The sequence below is a fragment of the Heloderma suspectum genome, chromosome 3 (assembly GCF_057233095.1).
Source record: "Heloderma suspectum isolate Gila_16-S chromosome 3, 16-S_ref, whole genome shotgun sequence".
Taxonomy (NCBI): domain Eukaryota; kingdom Metazoa; phylum Chordata; class Lepidosauria; order Squamata; family Helodermatidae; genus Heloderma; species Heloderma suspectum.
The window spans coordinates 262,537,905-262,562,723 of NC_139460.1; the positions used below are offsets into that span (position 1 = coordinate 262,537,905).

Here is a 24,819-nt window from a genome sequence, read left to right on the forward strand (position 1 = left end):
CTGCCTGTGCTACTGGGGCTCACACGTTGTTGTTGTTGTGTATGTTGTGCCTGTTGAGGGGTGCTGTCATTGTGGCTAGGTCCCCAGATGTGGGTTGGCTCCCTCCAGTTCAGAGCAGCGTGGGGCGTCAACTCTACCACGACTTACAGCTGGTGGGTAGTGGCAGTGTCGCCGAGGACGCTGGGGGTGTGGCTGGTGTTTTTGTGAGTTGTTTTCCCACCACACGTTTTTGCCATGCTCCACCCTCCTCTCCTGGGCTGAGCATATATTGCAGAGGTGGGCAGCACACATTCTGCAGGCCACATGTGCCCCCTGGCCTCTGCCACACTGCCCCCCAAAGTGCTGCTACGGCCAAACTGCGCAATTTGCCTAGAACATAAGGTGCATGTTCATCACATGCCTTGTTTTAGAGGGGAAATGCGACTTTTTTGCCACCACTGACACAAATCCCCAATGAGGTTACAACAGCTGGTACGAGAGACATGACAGAGGTGTAAAAAATTATGCATGATGTGGAGTCATCCCATGAAGCTGATTGGTGGGAGATTCAGGACAGATAAAAGAGCACAGTGCATAGTTAAACTATGGAAGTCACTACCACAGGATGTAGTGATTAGGGATGTATGAAAGTCACTTACCTTTTCACATGTGTAATTCGTGGGGGGGGAGGCGCTCCATCCCTCCCCCCAGAATCCTCCCTGGCCAGCTCTGCTCCGTGGCGGCTCCACAGAGCCACCGGCCAGGGTCATCCGCAGCTGGAGTTCCAGCCGCGGCCGGGCTGCTGTGGACACAAATGGTGGCCGCCGTAGCGGCCACCATTTGCATTCTGCCAGGCTGCCATGATAGGCTACGTAAGTATTTACGTAGCCTATCACGGAAAGAGCAGTGGCGCAAACGGCTTTTCACACAAAAATCCATTCCTGGTTATCTCAAGCTTCCTTCATTTCAGCAATCTAATTTACTGGGGGGATGTCTTTTAGTTGTTACTATTTTTAGACAGATGGGAGTCTGAAACCCTTGCCAATCTACTGCAAATCACCCAGAGATCTACCAGTTAGATCCCCACCTACCTTCTGCCCACACCTGAAATTCCGGTATAGCTGTCAGCACTCTCCATCCATCCATTAGACTGTGGATGTATCTATTCATCGTGAGGGTTGATCAAATCCCTCTGTTATCTGAAGGATTTGATGAATTTGGATAAATGAACTGTATTACTGGACGACTTTTCCCATTTCTCCGTTAATTTTCTCCACCAGATCAAAGCAAGTGATCCCAAAGCATTCACTACGGTTTCATTCCCACCCCCAGTGGAGGCTGGGGGCTCTGATTTCAGTGGCGCTGTGATTCCATTCTGGGTTTTAGTCAAAACCAGCCAGAACTCTGGAGCTACCAAGGTGCTGAACCCTATCCTCAAAATCGGTTTGGCACCTTGGATAGCTCCTTTGGAGTTCTGGCTGGTTTTGACTGAAGCCCAGAATGGAATCCGGAAGCCCCCCCCCCCCCGGAATCGGAGCCACCAGCTTCCACGGCCCACCCCGCACATACACTCGTCATAATCTGCTCCCCTCCGCGCTCCAGCACCCCATTTCCCGAACCACTCTTATCTCCGCCCTTATCAAAGCGTTTAGAAAGGAAGAGTTGGTAGCGGCCTAGAAGCTCGTCTAGCGCATCACGAAAGCCACGCGGTTTTGCTGCAGGCGAGGGCGCGTTCCTGTGCCCGGCAGCCCACAGGCTCTGACGATCTGTGCGCACACACGCCGCCGAAAGAGCGCCTTGGATACCGCACACCCGCCGACGCCACAAGGGCCCAGGCGAATGGAAGGTCCCTGGGTTCTAGAACCGCGACTAAAAGCCGCGCATCGGCTCCCGCCGGAACCCACAGCGTCTTCTCGCGCCCCCGCTTCTGCTCGCTCTCGGCCGCGGAGGGTGAGGGGCATCCGTCCGCGGGGCGGGCCAGCGGGCGCCGCCGGGCCAATGAGACGCACCAAGGGCCTGGGACGCCCGCCCCGCGCACACGTGGCTCGGCGGCCGCTCCCACCGCCAGCGCCGCGGCTGCAGCGTCACGTGCGGCCGGTAGCTGCCCTTCGGAGCTGAGCTGCGCGCCTCGCTTCTTCGCTGAGGATGCTTGGGCAGGCGGCGGCGGCGGCGGCAGGGTTGGGCCCCGGGCAGCTGGAGCGCAGACGCGCTTGCTGCTGGGGCCGGAGCCGAGGCGCAGTGCTGCTGCTCTTCTTCTCGCTGTCGCCGCGGCCCCCTGGCGGAGCGGCGTGGCTGCTGGGGCTGCGGCCGGAGGACACGACGCCCGGGCGCGTGTGGCTCGAAGGGGGCGCGCTGCGGGCGGCCGAGGGATCCCGGTTCTTGCTGCGCCTCTACTTCCAGCCGCCAGCCGAAGGGAACGCCAGCAGCAGCAGGAACAGCGGCGGCGGCGGCAGCGGGCCACAGCAGAGCGAGCGCCGCTTGGTCTTCGTACAGGAGCCGGCCAAGGCGGAGCGCTGTCCGGAGCGCAGCGCCTGGGCCTCGGATGTAGAGGTGCTGGGCCCGCTGCTGCCCGGAGGCTCGGCCGGCTCGGCGTTGGCCGAGGTGAGGGTGCGCGAGCCGCGCAAGGGCGAGCCGGGCGCCGGGCCTGCCGGGCGCCGCTTCTGGCTGTGCGCGTGGGACGGGCGCGCCTGGCAGCTGCACGGCGCCCCGGGGGGGTTCGTGCTGCAAGTGGAGGCGGCGGCCGCGGGCTTGGCCGCGGGGCTGGTCCCGCTGCCCGCCGGGAGTTGGCTGCGGGCGCTGGGCGCGCTCGTGCTGCTGGCCCTGTCGGCGCTCTTCAGCGGCCTCCGCTTGGCCGTGCTGTCGCTCGACCCGATGGAGCTGCGCGTGCTGCGCAACAGCGGCTCGGCGGCAGAGCGGGAGCAGGCGCGCAAGGTGGAGGCGGCGCGCGGCCGCGGAGGGAGCGGCACGTACCTGCTGTGCACGCTGCTGCTGGGGCAGGCCGGCGCCAACGCCGCGCTGGCGGGCTGGTTGTGCGCGGCGCTACAAGGTGGCCACAGCCCCCTGCCGGAGGCCAGCCAAGGCGTGCCGTGGCTGCCAGTGCTGCTCTGCACCTGTGCGGTCTTCCTGGGCGGGGAGGTGCTGCCCTACTCGGTGTGTTCCCGCCACGGTCTGGCCATCGCAGCGCATACTCTCTTCCTGACCCGCCTGCTCATGGCCGCCACCTTCCCCATCTGCTACCCGCTCAGCCGCTTGCTGGACTGGGCCCTGCGGCAGGAGTTGAGCACCTTCTCCACGCGGGAGCACCTGTTAGAGACCCTGCGGGCCGCTGATCCCTACGGCGACTTGGTGAGCGAGGAGCTGGCCATGGTGCAAGGTGCGCTGGAGCTGCGCACCAAGGTGGTCGAGGACATCCTGACACCCCTGAGTGACTGCTTTATGTTGCGCTCCGACGCCATGCTAGACTTTGCCACCGTTTCCGAGATCCTGCGCTCAGGCTACACGCGCATCCCAGTCTATGAAGGGGAGCGGCGAGACAACATTGTGGACTTGCTGTTCGTCAAGGACCTGGCCTTTGTGGATCCTGATGACTGCACCCCACTGCAGACGGTCACCCGCTTCTATCACCGCCCGCTGCACTGCGTCTTCCACGACACCCGCCTAGATGCGCTGCTTGAGGAGTTCAAGAAGGGTGAGGGCCCGGGGCCCCAGCCGCTCGCCTCCCACCAGCATCACATGCCTCTCTGCTCCCTGTGCGCCCTGCTTGCGAGGTACCCTGGGACTCCACAACGCCCCCTCCTGCATTGGCCTGGGGCATTAGTGTCTCCCCCCCCGGGGGGGGGTATTGTGGCTGGACTCTTAGAAGGGGTGCAATGTATGTGTATGTGTGCCTCTGCTCTGGTCACACATGGCCCCTGTAATTCATTGGGATCATTCAAAGACTCCCTCCTCACTGATGAACATATTCAGGATGAATTATAACAGGATGAACATAAGAGATGTTCTCCTGAAACTGCTTGCATGAACCAATATGGACCAAATATGCTTCTGTCAGAGTCTTAGCTTAGCATAGCCTTCCGCAACCCAGTGCCCTCCAGATGTTTTGGACTATAACCCCTATCAACCGCCAGCATGCATGGCCAATAGTTGGGGTGATGGGAGTTGTAGTCCAACAGCCTTGGAGGGCACCATGTTGGGGAAGGCTGGCATAGTGATTCACGCATTTCTTCTTGCTCAGGGACTCTGAGCTGTCTGATACTGGTCTACTGCAGCCTTCCCCAACATGGTGCCCGCCAGATGTGTTGGGCTGCATGTCCATTGGCTCAGTGTGATGGGAGTTGGGGGTGGCTGGTCTGCTGCTTCCTTAATCCACCTAAGGAGAGATGGTTGTGCCATAATCTCCCTGCTCCAGCAGAGCATTAGGGATACCGAAAGATACACTTGCTGTAAACGCAGTAAGCTGCCTTATGCCAAGTTTGACCTGTCTAGCTCAGTATTATCTACACAGCAGCTTTCCAGGGTCTCAGATGGGGTCTTTCCCAGCCCTACTTGGAGGTGCTGTGGATCGAACCTGGGACCTTCTGCATTTAAAGTATGCGTTCTGCTACTGAGCTATGGCCCGTCCCCAATGGGGAGTCTCCTGAACCTCCTTTTCCATGTCACTGGTGCACCTGCCCTCAGTTGCAAGATGGCTGCAGAGCAACTAACCCAGTCCTGGCTTTTCTCTTACATCATTTTCAAACGTGGCACTGAACAGCACCTTTCTTGCACTGTAGATGTCAGATACAAGGTTAAATGTGAGACTAGACAGGGAAGCAGACGCAAGAAGTAGGCAATCATACAACCAATGGTCGTAGGTTTAAACTTTAGGTAGCAAAGCTTCTGTTCTCCGCGAGCTCATTCCTTAGGAATAACGGTTACAGAGGTAGCATCCATCTATTGTCCAGACAGCAGTTAATTTGGATCTATGCTCAGCATCTAGAAACCTAGTAAACCTTGGGAATTTTGCCATACATTGAAGTGGGATGGTGGGGCAAAGGGGTAGGTGAGACCACCAGTTGTTTAATGAGCTTCTGAATCTGCTACCTTTCTGGAGAGGATGTAGATTGTATGTTAGGACATTGTCCATCTAAATGAGCTGGATGGGCATTTAGTCAGAGGAGAACTCTGCTGGGATAGTCCATGAATGAGCAAGTGGCAGCCTGTCTGTGCCTGGAACTATATCTCAGCTTCCTGCTGACTTTTCCAGGCACAATTCATGCATCCCTTGTTTTGGCTTTGTCCGCATGATTGACTGTGCCTTGGGTTCAGTGCTGTTGTTAGTAGAGGAACTCTCCCTAAGGAAGAGAGACCATGATATAAACATAGCAGTTTGTGTGCAGCGCCTCTTTGCAGTCAGTTGAAGGGACCCAGTCATCTTTGGAAGCAGGCTGCTGTCCCAGCTTATCAGGAGAGCAGCGTGCATCCCTTGGTCATATGTGAGCTCACTGGACCAGAGAATACACCACATTTAAGATGATGCCCAGCAGTTGTGTAGTGGAGCTAGAGCTTGCGGGATGCAGTGCTGGCACTTTTCAATTAGCAGGGATGCTGACATCATCTCTCTCTCTGTCTCTCTCTCTCACACACACATTCCCTTTTCTCCCTGAGTTTCCCTGTAATCTTCACAGTAGCTGGAAGGAAATGAATTATCTCAGCAATAATGTACTGTTTGGTGTTGTAATGCAAAGTATATTGGGGTGGCTTGGTCTTGAATAGGCAATTAAGACCTATTAGCATTACAAAGGTCTGGCTGCTGGTGGAGATAAAAACTGCTAGAACTGGTTTGTTGATAATGGATCAACACAGCTGCCTGCAATTTTTGGACTCTCCTTGAAGGAGTGGCCATAGGGAGTGTCCTGATGAGCACCTCCACTTCAAAATTTACCACTTCTGCTGATCCCCAGACATCCCCAACTGGTGCTAGAGCCATTTGGCCGAGTTGCAGCTGAATGTGTCTGGCACAGGCAATCTAAAGCAGCTGCCCTCTTGAAAGGCAGGGAGTTATACATTTGGTCTCGAATTTGGCTTCTTTCTTTAATCTCCAGGTGTGCACCACAGGCTCCCCTGACTCTATTCAGCTTTTCTCTGGCCATATGGAAATCATTAAGGCTCATTGATGTTGTTCAGGGTCATCAGCGTTCACAATTTTATTGTGAACTTTGTGATATCAGGTGCTAAAGCTGCAGCAGCTGAAATAGTGGAATTTTTGCTCTCCTTTTTTCAAAGTTCAGTTTCCTAGATGTTGCCTCTGCAGTACAGCTGAAAAAGCTCAGAAGCCAAGAGATAAACAGCAATGATATTGCTTCTCTTGGAACTCTGGCAAGGGGGTCAGTACTGCTGGGGAAGGCACTGGATCCAGCTGTATAAGCAGATGGAATGAATTCAAAGGAATCCATTAAGGTGAGTGGACTCACAGCGCAGTGGTGCAGGATCTTAGGCTCAGGGGCCAATTGCGGCCCACCTGAGGTTCTATTCTGGCCCTCCAGTGTTCCCCAGATGGCCCTTCCCCCAGCCACTGAGCGTTTGGTGGTTTCTTGGCTTTTGTGCCGTTTCGCCCCCATTCTAACAGGTTGAAATGCGTCTGCTAAAGCTTCGTGACTGGCAATCAAAGTTTTAAGCTAAAATATGCTGGTATTTTTGGCCCCACCCTATTGTCTTCAGCCCAGCCTACCACCACTGGAACGTGGCCCCCAAGAGCTTCTCCAGAATGGAATTCGGCCTTCAGGCTGAAAGAGGTTCAACACCCCTGCCATAGTGGATGCTGCTCCTCTGAATGCTGTCATGTTAGTGATTAGAAAGCATCTTAGGATGCAGTCCTATGGACATTTAGACAGAAAAAAGTCCTACAATTCCCAGCATTCCCCAGCCAGCCCTGCTGGGAATTGTAGGACATTTTCTGTCTAAACATGCATAGCATAGAGGCCCTTAATGGCTGGGAAACTTAGCAGGACCAGCTTGGTGACAAAAACATGCGCTGCTACTTAACGGCAGAGAGACCAAAGCAAAACATTTCTGAAGTCTATGCATCTTGCCTCCCAGTCAGCTCCACTTTGCCGAGATTTTTTTAAAAGTGGCGTTCAGATCTTCTAAGTATGCAAACTGAGGTCTGGGTGGTGCTGAATATTATACCCTATGGCTTGTCTTCACTGCTCCTCTTGATGCAGCTCAGTATAATCCTGCTGAGTCATGTTCAGCCTGCTTTCTTCTCAGTAGCACTACTTCCTAGCAAATGACTCCCCATTTAGATGCTTTGGAAGGCTCTTCTGAAAGCACCGGGGATGGGAAAGAGCAGCTGCCATCATTGTCCCACAGAGGTAGCATAATGTCCCGGGAGCAGAGACTCATGCAGAAAAGTAAAGCTCAGTCCAGAACCTTTTGGTTTTCTTCCTTTTTCAGTGGACACCAAGCCACGACTCCCTTCGTTTCAGGCCCTTTAGAAGAAATGTCGGGGATTTGCTTTGCTTTTTAAAAATCACATAAAAAGATAAAATTATACAAAATGAGCTGTTTCAGAAGGATCTTCAGGTCCAGGAAGCATAATTGACATCTTAACGGCATTGTCCTGGTTCCCATCATAGGACCTGAGTGTCAGAGAAGAAAACCTAAATTTCTGGCCGTTCTGTGATACTTTGATTCCTGTGAGAGAGTAGTATGGGAAGTTGGGCCCATTTGCTGAGGGCATACAGCCCTTGACTGAAAGTTTTATGCCAGCCTTCCCTGACTTAATTCCCTCCAGATGTGCTGGATTGCAACTCCCAGCATTCCCAGCTGGCATGATGGCTGCTGCAGTCCAACACATCTGGAGGCCACCTGGATGGGAAGGCTGTCACAGATTAAGTGTTTCCTTGACCTTCTTCTTTTCCCTCCCATCTTTCTGATCTCCCTCTCGTCGGTGCCCAGGTATCATAGCATCTTCTCCCTCCAGTTCACAGCTCCTTCATCCTACAGCAGTCTCTAGAATGTCTCCCTTGAGCTTCAAGGTGTAACTTAAGGCTCTGAGATGAGGAAGGTGCACTGCTCAGGCTCAGACTGTTTACCTGTCTTTGGCAGGGATGGGATACAGTGGAATGCTGTTGCTTGGCATACTCATTTCAAGAGAGGACTCTTAGCCCCTGGAGCCAGTGGGTCCCTGCCAGTGTGTCACTTCTGCCCTTTTGGTGGGTGCAGTAGGCAGCACAATTGAGCTACTGCTCACCTTGTTTCTTTTCATTCTGCTCTTGCAGGTAAATCACACCTGGCCATTGTGCAGCGAGTGAATAATGAAGGGGAAGGAGACCCCTTCTATGAGGTGATGGGGATTGTCACCCTTGAGGATGTGATTGAAGAGCTCATCAAATCTGAGATTCTGGATGAGACAGACCTCTACAGTGAGTATTTGGGGCACAGTGGTGACACAGACAGACCCACAGATTTACATAGAACAGGAGGTGAAGATAACAGACTGCATGGTTGGGAATTGCTGGGAACAGACTTGATTTCTGGTAGTCTTGCATGCCATTCTTTCTGGCACCTAGGAAGCCCTTACCAAATTCTATCCCCCATAAAAGTTCTGACTTGTAGAATATGCATCTGCTTTTCCTGATTCTGTAGAGTTAATAGGGACCATGCCAGTCTCTTTCCACTGAGCTATTTCTTGTTAATATTCAGCCAGCAGCTTTCAGCCTGTCAGCCAGCCGTCACGGTCTGTTTTTATGACTAGGCCAAGTTCACACACATTGTCATGCAGGATGGAGCAGCCCTCCGTGGCTCGATCCTAGCATCCCATTTGTCAATGAAGGCAGATCCTTAAAATCCAAGACTGACTGATAATAGACTTAGGAAGGAGAGGTTTTTCTTTAGGAAAGAAAACAAGATGGCATGCAGTGCAAACCTATGCATGCTTACTTAGAAGTAAGTTCCATTGTGCTTACTTCTAGGTGTATTTAGGACTGTACCTTTGGTAGGCTGATGACAGAGCATGTACAATTCTGAATGATGTGGAGAGAGAATTATTCTCTCTCTTAAAATACTACAACAGGGTCATTCTAAGGACTAGTGTGCACAAAATGGTTCTGGCAAAGCCAAACACAAGTCAGTAGTTGTGCTGCCCAGTTTGGGGAGAAAAGACGGATAGATGTGTGCAGCTTGTACATTAGCAGTGCCGTGACTATATCCTGACCTTCAGCTGACAATCGGAAGAAGGAGCGGGCACCCCATCGGGGTAGGAAACCTCATGACTTCTCCATCTTCCGGCTTTCGGATAGTGAGATGAGGGTGAAGATCTCCCCACAACTGCTGCTGGCCACACATCGCTTCATGGCTACAGGTAACCCGACCCTTCCCAGAGTCTTGCGCTTGCTTTCTCCTGGCACTTGGACAACTCATTACGTGTCAGGACAGCACTGTGGCAAACATAATGCCTGCTTGCTTTAAGGACTTAGGTTCTTGTTCCATCCTCCTCTTCCAAGGATGGGATTGTACTTCAGCTTTCCTACCTCAAGGTTTGGCCACTGTTCCCTGTATGGGACCTGTGATACAGTGGGGCCTTCCGTGAGCTCCAAGTTTCGTCTGGAGATGGGTGTCGAGGGGTGCAGAGCATCATTTAGCCTTAGGTACTCTCCTCCACACCCACAGTCTCTGACTAGTCGGTCCTGGGTTGTCCAAGTAAGATTACAGAAGGCATAGAGCCCCCTTCACAAGCTCAGACTGCTTTCCTTTCCCATTCTCCCCTTGCAGAGGTGGAGCCCTTCAAGGTGCCATATCTCTCGGAGAAGATCCTGCTGCGGTTGCTCAAACACCCAAACGTCATCCAGGAGATGAAATTCGACCACAAGAACAAGCGAGCCCCGGAGCACTACCTCTACCAGCGCAACCGACCAGTTGACTACTTTGTGCTCATCCTGCAGGTTTGTCAAGGTTACTGGTGGGAATCTGAAAACCCAGAGGGTGGAGAGACTGCTTGGCACGAGCCCTCTTGTGTGCCCCTGTCCATAGGCTGTGGGTTCACTTCTCTGGCAGGATTTTAAGAGTGGTGCAGCCTAGAGAAAGGGACAGGATGTATAATTTTGACTCTTTTCCCCTAAAGATGATGACATTTTATCCATATATTTAGCTTCCAGGCCTCTGGTTCCCTCATCTGTAGTGGGTGGCAAGTTCAGTAATGTGGTACTTGGCTAAAAAACCTGATATGCCAGACACTTGTTCACAGTTAAAACCAGTCAAACTCATTTTCTATCTAAATTTCTCACTTTCTTTTCTATTTCTTTCCAATATCCAAATGCAATTTCTTTTCTCAATTGTTGTTTGTAAGCTGGTATTTAGAAAACGTCTTGTTAGCTTGAGCTTGGCTTATGGCCTCCAACCACTTGGTTTCTCCTCCCCCCCCCCCCCCCAGTGTACTTTTCCCCCTGCCCAAGGCTGGCTTTTAATCTTGACTCTGGCTAATTCTGTGCTGGCACCTTCCTTTCTGTTGCCACTTCTGTTGATACTTTTCACTCCTGCCATGCAGCCCCTCCAACTATATCGGGCATGGCAGCCTCCCACAACCCAGCACCTTCCAGATGTTTGGACTTAGACTCCCATCAGCTGCTCCAGCCAGCATGGCCAGTGGTGAAGAATGCTGGGAGTTGTAGTCCAAAACATCTGGAGGGTACAAGGTTAGGTGAAGACTGCGATGGGGATTCTCCCACTACTGCAAGTGCCCCTCGGTCCCACCTGAAATCTTCAGTGTCCCCGGCTTTTCCCTACTGATGGTCCCAACAGTCTGGACTTGCACTTCCTGCTTTCTACTTTTCTGAAGAAAGACCCACAAGTATCTGGCGAGTGTTCTTGCCCAAAGTAATTTTGTGTAGCTGCAACTCTTTTTTATTTTTTGATGAATGACCAAGCATTGTGAGGACAGGCACTGCTGGTGCTGCTGAGGTGCATGTCCTTTGTTCTTGTTTCTTCAGGGAAAAGTGGAGGTGGAGGTGGGGAAAGAAGCCCTGCGTTTTGAGAACGGGGCCTTCACGTATTATGGTGTCCCAGCCATCATGGCTCTTGTCTGCTCAGGTAAAAAGCCAGAACCAGCCCCAGAATCAGTTGAGGGAAGCCTCGGGTGTAGGGCTTGTCTATACCGAGAATCAGAACCTACTCTGGTTCAGAATCAAATAGCCAAGGTGTGTAGCTTGCAGAAATTTGCAGCATTTATTCTGATTGCAGTATTTGGGTTTTTGCAGAAATGGACACTTTAGCAAAGTGTGCTGTGGCAAAGGGCAAGCAAAGAAGAAAAATGTTGGGAGGGGTCAGGAACCAGTACCTGTGATGATTCAAGCCATGAAAAAGGCTAGGGAGCTCGACTAAACACAGAGGAAACCCTGCTGTGGGCATGGGGAATGTGTGGCCCTCCAGATGATGTTAGACTTCAACTCCCACCAGCCCTGGCCAGCGTAGTCAGTGGTGAAGGATGATGGGAGTTGCAGTCCACATCTGGAGGGCCACACATTCCCCATCCCTGCCCTACTGGGTGACCTTTCGAGTCTGCCCCTTGTGCTAAGCTTTTGGAAAGCACTGTGCACGCTGTCAACATCTCAGCACTCATCAGGGCGAGTGTCAAGGGAAGGCATGCTTGGGCACCTGCCAAGGGCCCACAACGCAGCAGGGGCCCACTGACAAGAGCCCGCTGGAGTCCTCCTCTTCACCACCGCAATCTGCTTGTTCACCTGCCTCTCACTCTGGCCCAGACAAGGGCGGTGGCGGGAAGGAGGAGCAGCAGCAGGAACCCCTGCCTGCTTGCTCGCTGGCTCCCTGCCTGTCAGGCAAGCAAATGATGAAAAAGAGGATGAAGAGCAATAGCAGTTAGTGCCAATGGGAGTGAGAAGGAAGATCCATCGAGACGTCTCGCCCAAGGGCCGTCGAAGACCTAGAGCCGGCACTGGCAGTCATAAGGCTCAGCATCGTTTAAGTGGAGTGTTTTGTCTTTAGGTTATCATGAAATTAAATTCCATGTCAGGTTTTGATCTGTGTTGTATGCACGTGAGCATGCACAGTTTGAACCCTCTTGCTAGTGGGAACAGCAAAGCTGGTGAGGTGGAGGTTGCAGGGCTTCAGGATCACTAAGCTGCCTGCTGGTATTATTGGGGAGAATTTTTATGGCTGGACACATTGCATTTCCTTCTCTTGTAGGGGTGGAAGAAGCCCCAATCCTTCCCCTCCCCCTGACAATTTTTGGGTGAAGAGATGCACCAAATCCTTCATCACCAGAGCCTAGAATTGCAGCATGGGGAATATATTAATGGGAAATAGTAATGGAAAGTCCTAAGTTGGGGGGAAAGACATCAGTGAGAGGACATTCCCGTATCCTTGTAAGCAGGCCAGGCAGACCTTGTGAGATGGAATAGCAATGTGTCTTTGGGGGGTGGGGGGGCTGCCATTCATTTCAGGGCCATCTAGGCATGCTGCTGTTGGCATGACCCCCCACACACCCACACCTCTTCATCCCCTTGAGAAAGTCTCTTCCCTGTACAGGATAGGGGTGGCACAACAAAGCTCTGACTTACTCACCTTCCATCTGCCCCTTGTATTTTCAGATAACGATGTGCGCAAAATGAGCAGCCTGGCCGGGTCATCGTTCCTGTGTAGGTATCTTCTCCCTGACTGGGTGGTGGTGATGATGATGTAGGGGTGTGGAGGGCTGGCTCCTGGATGGGCATTCCCTGATCCACCAGGCAGAGGTCTATGGATAAAGGGGCAGGTTTCGTACCAACTACCACCACCACACAACACCCCTTTCCTCTTCCCAGCCTAGGAGGAGCTGCCCTACATGTTCCAGCTCTGCCAGCAGTTATTTCAGTCACACCCAGTTCTTCAGCCCAGGAGGTCTTCCATTAGGTTTTATCAATACCAGTTTCTCCTTTGGTTTGGCTGTCTTAGAGCAGTGGTCCTGACATCTTTGTTAGTATTTTGGTTTCTGGCAAGTAGAAGTGTTGAGGTGTTGCATTGTTACTTGTGGTGGGGTTTGGGATTCTGTCAGACAGAAGTTGTGTAAACGGATAAGAGACCTGGCATGACTGTCTGTATCCTGAAGCCCTGATCCGTAACAGGATACCCCTCCCCCTTTGCGGTAAGTCATGACATGCAACCAATAGAGGTTGGAGCATATTAAGGACAACGGGAGTGAGGGTGCAAGCCACAGTCCCCATCTAAAAGGATGGTGAGAAATAAAGAAGCCTTTGTAGGTTCCAGAAGCCATCCCAGAGGGGAAACGACTGCAAAGAAATCATCACCAGAATATCCCCAGTTCCCACTTGCAAATTTCTTCCATTTGACCCCTGTGGAATGGAGACTGGCCTGGCCAAAGACATTGGTAGAGCATTGAAAGCAACACTGTTAGAGTGCGACTCTAGTTTTCTCTTTCTTATTCCATATCCTTAATAAATATCTCTAGCGTAGCCTTAAGCAACGCTGACCAGCTGGGCCCAGCATCAGTGATAGGCAGTGCCAGGCATCTGTCACGGCCACACACTGGCCTATCACTTCCCTGGGCTTCCTCCAGTTCCTGCTGGATAATGCCAGCCTCTACTGCTGCCCCTCACCGCTGTGCTCAGTTCCTGTCCCCTCTCCGTTTGTCTCTGTCTGGTCCCAGTGGCAGGGAGGAGGAGCTACAGCCTCCAGTCACTGGCCCAGCCAGCCGTTCTTTTCTCCTCTGGGCCTAATGTGAAGATGGTGGCTTCTGCTGCTCCTGCATCACTGTTCTCTCTCCCACCTACAACTCTGCCCACACATGCTGGAATGAACAGTAACAATGATCAAGCAAGTGTATCTCGGCTCACAGGCAGAAATTGCTCTTTTCTCTTCGAGTCAGTAATGCTCAGTGCAAGTAAGGAAAATCTGCAGGAGCAACATTTATGGCCCTTATAGCTTGGGTCCTTAATCTCTTGCGAATGCCCTGAAATAACTCTGGTCCTCAGCTTTCTGCTTCCCATCATATGTATCCTTGGTGCCATCCAATGGCTGTTTGTGAAATTGCATCATGGATCTATAAATACCAAGTGTTTATTAAATCCACTTTTTTCATTTCTATGAGTCTTAAATGTGATAGTGTGAAGTGAGATGCCACGTCCATGAGATAATGCTGGGTGGCATGTAGAGGGAAGTCTCTTCTGAAGGCCCACATTTTGTTTACCCCACAAGCACATGCAGACACAATCGTCTTGAGATGGCCCCTCCGTAATGTAGTCTTATGACCCTAAAAGGGCTTGGGGAAGACTAACAGGTCCTGTTATCTGGATCTAGCAGCATGTGCCTGATGGACCTGTCTACCTGTTCTTTTTATGAAAGCAGCTCCACTTTATCCACAAGTCAGTTAGGGATTACAGCTTTCCAAGGACAGGCTGTGAGTGGCATCCTTTGTGCTGTGTCTGTCAGGCCTAGTTCATTCTCTGTTCCTTCTAAACCCCTTCCCTGCTCCCTCCCTACTTTCCCTGGTTTTTGTCTCCTGATCCTGTGTCTCCTAGTGCCTGTGTCCGTGTCCCGTACCTTCGCCTTCAGCAGAGGGGAATCTTTGGCTGGCTCCCCAGGTAACTGCATGCATAGTGCCCAGCAAGGGTTCCCATTCTGCCTTGTGATTCTGGGTCTATGCTTATCTATGAACCCTTCCTCCAATCCCAAGTATGGAAGAGTACATGCCACACTGTCGTGCATGCATGCAAAACTGAACACTAAATATTTTTGCATGTGTTGTACATCCCCACCACTGTATCTCTTTGCCTGTGCTGAGCAATATTGTCTCCAGAGAAATGTATATCTCTTTCTCATAATGTATGATGCATAAGGGGGAGCATGTACCCAAGATAAATTGTATATGGAGATGCATTTGTGCTATGAGTGTGTGCATATATAGAAACATGCTGTATATGTTCCTTCAGATCCAGAGGAATATGTTCAGTTGGCCAGTTCCAAACGAAAGTTAAACCATTAGGAGTCCAGGGACATATCTCCTCACTCAGTGGGTTATGGACTCATTAGTGCAACTGCTCATGCTTCTACATTTTGCCAGTAGTAACACATTTCCAGCAATGTGCATGGTGCCTGAATTAAGAGGGAAGAGTCAAATCCAAAGCCAGCTATGCTAATAAGGTTGCAGGTTGGTGCTATTAACAGGGAGAGAGAGAGAGAGAGAGAGACAAAAAAATGACAGCTTCAGAAGTCTTAAGCGCATCAAAATAGACCCCTGAGTAACCACCACAGAGGAGGAAAGCAAATAATATGACACCCAACAGTCAGTGTACACAGCAGGGTCAGCCCAACCATAGAGGCAAACCACACAGCTTCCTAGGAAGCCAAAACTCCAAGGACACTTCCACAGCTATGCACATGTCTTGCAGAGAGAGCTGTTACCTGCACTTTTGGAGAAGGAGCACAGGAACAATTGAATTGCTTGTCAGTTGATTTGATATTCCTTGCTTTCCATGGGATGCAGCTTGGAGCCTTTTGTCCACTGGCCACCCAAGCATGGATACTGTTGTAAACTGGAGAAATGACAGACATTAAAAATGGAAAGCAGAAAACAGTATCCCAGTCAACTCTTGATAGTTTAATACTGTGTTATGCTGCTTGGCATATCATAAAACACAGAAGGTGGCAAAATTTTCCTTTGCCAACAGCAGCAAAAAGTCTTTGGGCTGGTTCTGAGTTTGCAGTGTAATTAGAAAGAATAACATCTAGCAACATCTAGGAAGCCGCATGTTCCTCACACCTGGTATAGAGAAGCATAAAGCTATCAAAGGATGGTGAGAATAACAGGCCATTTACTTGAGGGTTTATGTGAAGGACTTTTTTAGACAGTGCTGGGCATGGAAGAAAAGTGTAGGTCAGCAGGAGAAATTGGCAAGGCAGAAAGAATGTCCCAGGAGTGGGGGGGGGGTGGACGTGAGAGACAGCTGTAAATGAACCTGCTTATGCCACACAGTCTTCTGAGTGTCCATAGTGCCCTGTGCTGCAGAAGCAGCGGAAAGCCTAACCCCAAAGGGAAATCGCCCAGAGTAATTTTCCTCCTGCATTTGAGGATTGGGAGGGCTACGAGTTGAAGACAATGTTATCTGGACTCCCCATAAAATTCTGTGAATGAGGCAGGACGATTGCACAATAATAGCCTCATCTGGATGCACCTTTTGTTTGGCTTTATAATGTTACTGATGGTTTCTGCCCTGGGCTTCCAGGTTCCCTTTATTGTTGTCATCATCATTCTTTCTAATACCGAACTTGGGTGGTTCCATGCCTGTCACTTTAGAAGTGAAACGGAGCCACCCAAAAATAAGGTAGCAGTTCCTGTATAATTGGGGGGTTGTTTAGAGTATGTAGGAGTGTGCAAATTAAAAGAAAAGCCCCTAAGCGGCCAAACAAGTAGAACTGTACTTTTCCATTTCCTAAGGAATTGTGAAAGCAGCTGAGCCGCAGAATGTCAAGGGTGTCTTTTGGAAAAGGAAAAATAGGGGAGGTGGAACTGTCTTGCTTTAGCTCCTAGCAGCTTATTGTATCCTGGGAGGGGAATTGATTGGGGTGGGGGGAGGCATACCATCCGATTTAAACACTCCTCCTTGGACTATGGAAGGAAACTTCAATAGTGGATGGGAGAGTAGAGAGGATACCTTTCTCCTTTCCAATTCCCCAGAAGCAAGTACCAGCTCACAGTCCTTTCATATGCAAAGGTGCATGCCTGGTTTGTTTTGCCGAGCTTTCTTCATTAGCACTTCCTTCAAATTTGGGAGAGGTGAGGAAGCCATTTAGTTATTGCTATTGTTAAACTACTCAAGAGTCAGAAACTCTTGCTGATCTACTGCAGATCGCCCCAGGATTTACCAGTGGATCCTGCTCTTCCCTCTGGCCACCCCTGGTATACAGGACAGTGGGTGAAGGTGTCAGAGTGGGAAACAAGGTATCCCTTTCCCACCCTCTTGAAACTCCCAGCCTGTTCCAGGGAGCCCTGGACAGAAGCATTCCATTTAGAATGGGGGAACAGGTCCAGGGGGTCCAGGAGCCATTCCCCCCACCCCACAGGCCACCCAAAGGGGTGGGCTCCCCAGGCACCCTGTTTCCCAGCAGAATTGCTGTTTCTGCATAGAAGCCAAACAGCTGTTGGGCAGGCCAGGGGGAGCACGATTCTGCTGGGGGAAAGAGTGCTTGTTTTCCAGCAGAATCATTGCAAAAACAGTGGCAGCGGCAGCAGGGGATCGTCTGCAACCCCTCCCCCATAGGGCCACATGCAGCCCATGTGTTGTCCACCCCCCGATTTAGGAAGCGGGGATACACTGCAACATTTTGTGTTGTGTCCCCACTTGTTCGTACTAATCTCGACAGAACGTCCATTAAGGAGGGGCATTTGTACAGGGTGAACTAATTAAATATATCAGTCGCTGCTTCTTGTTCTTAGATAAACTTTTCTGAATGCAGCCCTGCTGCTGTGGACAAAAGCTGCCACTCAAATCTGTGAAGGCATAAACTCCTGCTGGCTGTAGAGGCCATCAGTACATCACCGTTCCATGCTGTCAGTTTCATTTGGGAAACCTGCCCCATTCTGTTCTCCCTTAAACCTTGCTTCAAGCAAGAGAGAGCCAGCGGTTTCTCCCAGTTCTGCTTCAGTCCTGCCTTGACCTGTCCTCCATCCAGCCTGCTTATTGCAGCAGGCAGCAGAGCTACAATGGTTGCCTGAATTCGCATCATGTGAGTAGTCCCCCAGATTTCCCGGTTGCTAATATCCTTTCTGCAAAGTCCAGCCACACATTGGCTCGAGGAGCATGGTGTGCATTTGGGTTTGGAGGAGCACAGATGTTGATTCACACACACACACACACACACACACAGAGCACCTTTCAGCAAGCAGGCTGTTCCCTCCAGCCCTGTTGCCTGGGGTGTTCTCTCTACTATGCCTCATCCCCCCTTGGTACTGTTGTCAGCAGATGCTCAGTGCTGAGCTTGTTCTCCTTTAGCAACTCTGTGGCATTATCCTCAAGATCCACCCTGATGTGTCTGGCTGGTGGTCATCGCAGCAGGCAAACCAAGACACCCAACGAAAGATTGAGGCTCTAATCCTAAACCCACTTACTTGGGAGTAAGCACCACCAAACCCAGTAGGATTTACTTATGAGTAGGCATACATAGGATTGCTCTGTAAGAGATTTAAGGGATGCTTCCGTGTCTCTCAAAGAGGTCACCCTTTGGGCATTGCATTTTCACTGCCTCCATGGATAACAGTTCTGTTCACTGTGTCCTTTTTGTCTGTAGTGAACCAGTCGCCATCCCGTTGCAGTGGATTAAACCGCTCCGAGTCCCCTATCCGAGAGCGCAACGACTGCGGAGGCAGCAGTACCCAACTCCACAGCGGCAGCAACAACAACATCTACACGCCAGATTACTCCGTTCACATCCTCTGTGATGTGCAGTTTGTTAAGGTATCTGCTGGGCTGGGTGACAGTTCAAGTGCAGGCTCCTTCTAGTGCCTTTGTGTCATGTGGCATTAATAGTTCCCTGCCAATTGTTCCCTCCATGTGCAAGGGCATGGCTTTCGCTAACGTACAAGGCGGTTCCAGATGCAGAAACTGTTTATGAACTGAATGCGTATTTAGCATCCACGGTGTGCCGCACACATGAATAAGGTGAATCCTGCCTAGTGAGCTTACAGTCTTGAGTTAGGTGGACAAAAGTGAAGAGTCAGGACAAGGTTTGATGAAAAAGCAAGGGTGGATGGGAGAAGGTTAACCAGTACACATCCTATGTTGCCTGTAAGTTTCTGGGTTTCCTCAGACCATTTGTTTTGGGGGAAATTAAGGCATCCCTGTAATTCTTTGGCTGCTGGGGAGTACAGGCCTCTTTCCTCCAGGTTGCAGAAATTGTAGTTCTTGGGAAAATGCAGTCCTTCCCCGTGATACAGGATAGTAGCATGGTGCAATATGGCCTTATTGCTGCTGTGGTATAAATAGACTTACCTACTCCCCTGCTATGCAACCAACCATCTAGTGCAAGGGTGGGGAACCTGTGGCCCTCTAGATGAGGTTGGACTCCCAGCTCCCATCGGCTCCAGGCAACATGGCCAATAAACAAGGATGATGGGAGTTGTAGTCCAACATCATCTGGAGGACCACAGGTTCTGCGCCCCTGCTGCACTGGTTGGTGTCACAGCACCTGTTAGACGATGCACATGATGTGAAATCAGCAGCTGATACAAGATGTGATTCCCCGCTCCCATGCCCATGCAGTTCTTGTACTTTAGAAAGGAACTTTTTAAATAATGGGGGAACTGAATTCTTGAAACAGTGAGAGCTCATTTATTGTACCACTTGAGTGTCTATGTAGGCTCTTCAACAAACGGCGGTAAAGTGCGAGGTCTGCTCTCTGAAGCAATATTCTGGCAACATTTAGGGTGCAACCCTATTGTCAGGAGCACCCTAGCTGCCTCTTGCAGTCCCCACCAATAGCCAACTCAGGACACAGATGACGAGGAATTCTTTCCGAGACTTTATTCCTTTATTACTTTATGACTCTTTCAGAATACTAGTAGCTAGCGCCAAAGCAAGGAACGGCACTGGGGAAAGATAGCTGAGTAGCCTAAGCTCCCGGTAAGGCAGGTGGTCCCCGTTTGAAGGAGAATCACGGGAAGACCCTGAACTTATGGGCTAGGGAGAGATCCTCCCTCTTTCCCTTGGGTCCTCGGGACGTGACCGTTGTTTGCGCGCCAAATGAGCGCTACGCCTCCTTTCCGTGCCCTCCATCTGTCGTCGCTCCCTGCGTCTGCGCCGAGTATCCAGCAAGCCCCCCTCCAGCGCTCTCTCACTGCCAGGGTCACTATCTGTCCCAGGAATGCTGGCAGGAGGAATCTGCCAGCTGCTGTGCTTGTGAGAGATGAGCAAGCTCCTCTCCCACGGATTGCTGTTCCTCCTCAGAATCAGAACTGCTCTGGGGCTCTATTGGCTCAGTTTCCACCCTGACACCTATGCATGTTTAGCATACTGGGAGTTGCAGTACTTTCTTCAGTCTAAACATGCATAGGATTACACCCTTAGTCCCTTTATTTTAAAAAACACGCACACCTTCCTTTATATATTTCTCCTATCTAGCAACAGAGTACACACTTGCTTCTTTGTTCCCCTGCCCTTTTAAATAAGGGGCAAAAACAGTCTCCCTCCAGACTGCGACTGATAAGAGGCAGTGTGATTTTCAGGTTAGAGTGTTGGACTCGGAGCACCAGGACCTGGGTGAAAATCACTGTCCAGCCATGAACTCCATGTGTGACCTTGGGTTAATCACAATATCTTGGCTTAACTCACCCCAGAGGGTGAGGGAAGAAGGAAGCTCAGAATGCAAATGTGATGAATTAATAAAACTTTGAGTGCAAGCACGATGTTGTAGTGCCACGGAGTCCTGCAGTGGCCCATAAAATGCTTTGCAGAGGAAAGGTTTCTGAGGAGAGATGTAATGATGGGGAGATAGTTTGATGTGTAGCAAGAAGTCTGTTCAGATAGGGGGTATGGGGTTGAAGGGAAGAAGGTGACAGATAGCAGGTGAGGTTGCATAGAAGAGAAGGGGGGCAAGAAGATGCAAGACTGGGAAGATGAGTCAACACAATCTATTGTGGACAAAAGCAGTGGAAAGCCTTAAACGTAAGGATCAGAGTTGAAACTGAAGGCAGCAGGGACGCTGTGCAGAACCTTACTAGACCTGGGAACACAATCCTGCTGATGGGAGGGTTCTTTTTTATTTTTGCAGCACTACTCTAGATGTGTCACGAAATGGCAGTGAACTGGAGGAAGTCAAGATTTAAAGCAGTTTTCCCCTCCCTGTTGCTCTCCAGATATGTTAGACGACAGTTCCCAGCATTCCTTAGCCAGCAATGGATGCTGGGAGTTGTAGTCCAAAACATCTGGAGAGCAACGGGTTGCGGGGGGGGCTGATGTAAAGGGACGTGGAGGTGGGTGGTAGCAGAAGATGTAGAAAGGAAAAGGTGGTGCTTAAGAGATGCTGAACAAGGTGAGCCTGCAGGATTCAATAACAATCTGAATGGCAATTCCTCTGCCTGATGCCTAGATCACTCGGCAACAATACCAGAATGCGCTGGCTGCCAGTCGTATGGATAGCTCGCCCCAGACCCCTGACATGGAGGCTTTCAATGATGGCTGTTCCACAAAGGCTCCCACGGTCAGGGGCACCCCCCAGACACCCAAGGATGATCCTGCCATCCTCCTGCATGAGAGAAGCAGCATTGTGGGTAGGTACAGTTGATGCATGTTCCAGCACAGTGACCGTGTAAAGTAACACTCACCATTATTTATTTTATTTATTAAATTTATTAATTGCCCATGTGGCCGGTCACCCAGCCACTGTGGGCGATGTACAACAATAAAAACAGTTTATACAATAAAATTCAACATTAAAAACATCACATTTCTAAAATTACCCTATGATGCACATTTGCAGGCTGCCTTTGACGTTTTGTTAATTTACATTTAGAAATTACATCTGCACACATCTTAGGACAAAGGCTCAAAGTGACTTAAAACCAGGCCAAACTGGGAAAAGTTAAACTATCTAATGATAGTTTGTGCGTTAGCTGTGGTTGCATTTCTGTGCTCAGCTGTGGACTGCGCTACCATCCTTGAGGCCCTTTCACACTGGTATGTTGCCATCCAGTCACACTTGTTTGAAATGTGGTATGGATTTACTTGCTGTTGGGCTCTCTCCATCTGTATGCTCCAGTGAGCCAGTCAGATTGGCGTCTGAAGAGTCCCACGGACTCTGTGTTCCTGCACATGGAGGGAATCCCCCACATCCAGGAAGAGCTGGCTGGCGGCGCAGAAACCAACACACAGCAGAGTGAGTATTCTAGGAGCATGGGGACAACATGTGGGCAGGCCAGGAACACAAAGGCAGCTCCTGTGGTGTCAAAAGAGGTCCTGTCCTTACCTTGGCTATTATTGCCTTACAGAAAGCGAGGGCTGTATTTTCAGGCTGGAACCTGAGACCCCAAACAGAGAAATGGAATTTACCATCTCCCCAAGTGGCCCTGAGGAGCCCCTGGGCAAGAAGTTACTCCGGACCCTTAGTAAGTCACATCAAAGCTTCTGGAGTGGATGAAAGAAGGGGGAGGGGTTTGGCCCCATCATATGTCAGAAGGGTACCGCCACACAGTGGTGGCCACCTGGGCCTAGCCCTGCTCACCCTTGGGTGCTGAAGGAACTTTGCCTTGTCCTGAGTCAGACTGTTGGCCTATCTAACTCAGGCCTGGCAGCAGCTCTCCAGGGCTTCGGACAGGGAGCTTTCCCAGCCCTACCTGGATATGCGGAGGATTGCACCTGGGGCTTCCTGCTTGTAAAGCAGGTGCTCTACCACTAGACTGCACTCCTTTACTGGCCCTTGAAGCAGGGCATCCTTTGGCAACAGCAAGTGCCAGCCCTGACGCTGCACTGCTTGACTCCGCAGGTGGGAGGAGAAAACCAGCGGCAGACAGTGAAAAGAGTTCAGATAATTCCAACTTCACACCTCTCATCACATGAGTGGCGACATGGCTTTGCCCTTCCCACAGGTTAGTGGTGTGCATTGCCCTTTTCCAGGTAGTACTGGGGTCTTCCTGAGCTACACGCACCAGCTGTGCTAAGGCGCTCTTAAAAAAGAACATGCATAGCAAGCACCATCCTCATTGCGTGAACCATTACTTCGTTGTCCAAAAGTAACTGATGGCTGTGCATGCTCCTGCTGTCCCGAGTGCATACTGGGCTGCCCATCCTTCTTCATGTAGTTTCTAAAGGGAGAATCTCAAGCCATCTTCTCTCTCTCTCTCGGGGGGGTGGGGGGATTATGACAGCGTGAGCCCTGAACCCGAGCGTGGCATTAAGAATAGAACGCAGAGGCCTGCAACAAAATGTTGTCGTACGTTTCAGCCTCTAAGGGCGAGCAGTCCTGTTCATGGTTCAAGACAGCTTGGAAGAGGAGCTTTATAGTGCTGTTCAGACCTCTGAGGGGTGGGATGCAGGAGGATTGAGTTTCAGGAGCGGGGAAGGGATAAAGGATGCCTTCCCCTGCTATGCTATATAACCCTAGAGAGCTGCCTGCTCCAAATCTGAGTATTTTAAAACTACATGGATGGGGGCAGGGGCCAAGGAGACACTGTTCCAGAGATGAAAAAGGCATTCCCTCCCCATTCCAGGTTACTTAACTATAAGTGGTCAGAGGCTTTTACAGGTTTCTTCCTTTGCCTTCCATTTTTAAAAATTTGTTTTCAAGTGACAGATGATGGTTCCATGTCTCCTATTACTCTCAACCATACAGTTGATTAATAGACTCTCAGTCTGACTGCTGGGCTTTTTAGAGCCTCCCCCCCCCCCCCCGTTCAGCTATCATTAGCATTCTATAAACTCATGTGTTCCTGTCACACAGGTTATCTTTTGGGGGGATGCGCTGTTACATGTAATTGCCCACCTCCCCCAAACTTGTGTATTTCTGTATACTGTGGGTTGTCTCTCAAGTATACATAAGCCAGTATCTTATTTTCAGGGTGACCACATTTCTCTCCCAGAATGATAGACACTCAAACCACTTGAATGCACAGTTAAGAGGAATTATATGCTTAGGGCACTGTTGTGCCAGCGCAGAAAGGTCCCACACTGTTTCACATGCTGTGTGGGAGGGCCTGTCCCGTAAATACAGGGGCTGTGTAAAGCACTGTGGCCAAAGGGATCCCTGCAGGATTACAGTACTAAGCAGCTGTTTTTCTTTCTCAGGTCTGCAGCATGACAGCCGGCCACAACAGGATTCATGTGCGCGTGATGGCACCTGCTTCTCTCTCACATTAACTATCCCCTACCTCCAGGGCTCGTGAGCCAGTCCTTTGAGCTTGAGAGGTGGCGCCAGCAAGTGGAGAGAACTGAGCACTAAGGCTCAGCAAATGGTGGAAATGAGAAGAGCAAATCAGTGGGGTGTCTTTGGGGCCCTGTGGGTAGCTTATCAGGGCAGTGTCCTCACCATCTCACAACTACTTCCATTGGGGTAATACCCAAAGGGAGGGGGCATAGGGCCAGGCCTCCTTCCTTCTGGAAGCACCCATCCTTCCTTTTGCATGGTCCGGCACAACTGGACGCCAGTGCATGTTTGTGCAGCAACAGCATCACCCCGTACACTCCCTCTGTATTCATGTGCATCTGAGCATTATCCAGATTTGCCACAGACCTGTCAGTATCTGCGCTAACTGGCCTTGGGCTGGCAGTCTGATACTCAGATCAATGCACTTGTCACCTGCGAGCTCAGAGGAACATGAAGGTAGCCCTATGGCCCTAATAGAACTCTGACCTCCAGAATTTAATACGAAGAGGCAGTTTTGACATCAGGTGCCTGCAAGGAAGAAATAAAATGTACTTGTTTTACATTAAATTAGTTGCTTTCTTGGTGTAAATTGCGGTATGTATTGAAGGGAGGGACACAAATGCATGAAAACCTTTGGTGAGCACCTGTTAGGCAAGCTGAAGATTGAGTGCATCTGTTGAACAGTTGGCAAAAGTGCTTTTCAGGCAGGTTTGCCCAAGTAGGTTTGCTGGTGAAGAGTGACACAGAACAGCACCATGAAAGAATGCAATTACTTCTTTTCCTGTAGCTGGAAATCCATGACTAGAATTGCAACTTCATTAGTTTCCATGCAAGAGCAACAGCTGGTATTTGCATTCCAAATCTTAGGCAGTAGCGTGGAAAGCAGGTCTACACTAGACCATAGTAGGGACAGCACACTCCTAGGCCCTAGGAGCATGTACAACATTGTAGCTCTAATTCAGCCTTCCCCAAGCTAGTGTCCTCCAGATATTTTGGACT

At 50.6% G+C, this 24,819-nt stretch overlaps 1 protein-coding gene across 2 annotated transcripts; it reads left to right on the top strand.

Annotated features, from left to right (window-relative positions):
• Window positions 1-2,065: 2,065 nt before the first annotated feature.
• Window positions 2,066-24,384, top strand: CNNM1 (cyclin and CBS domain divalent metal cation transport mediator 1). Of its 2 annotated transcripts, XM_084846640.1 has the most exons (13): window positions 2,125-3,667; window positions 8,241-8,384; window positions 9,182-9,322; window positions 9,733-9,902; window positions 10,947-11,046; window positions 12,564-12,611; window positions 14,490-14,552; window positions 18,256-18,422; window positions 21,052-21,232; window positions 21,721-21,837; window positions 21,950-22,066; window positions 22,444-22,546; window positions 23,742-24,384. In XM_084846640.1, exons 1-12 carry the CDS (start codon window positions 2,125-2,127, stop codon window positions 22,515-22,517), a joined length of 2,865 nt encoding a protein of 954 aa, XP_084702766.1. In that variant the 3' UTR covers window positions 22,518-22,546; window positions 23,742-24,384. The 2 variants fall into 2 exon arrangements, with proteins under 2 accessions (XP_084702767.1, XP_084702766.1); XM_084846641.1 differs by lacking the exon at window positions 14,490-14,552 and having other exon boundaries at window positions 2,066-3,667.
• Window positions 24,385-24,819: the final 435 nt, after the last annotated feature.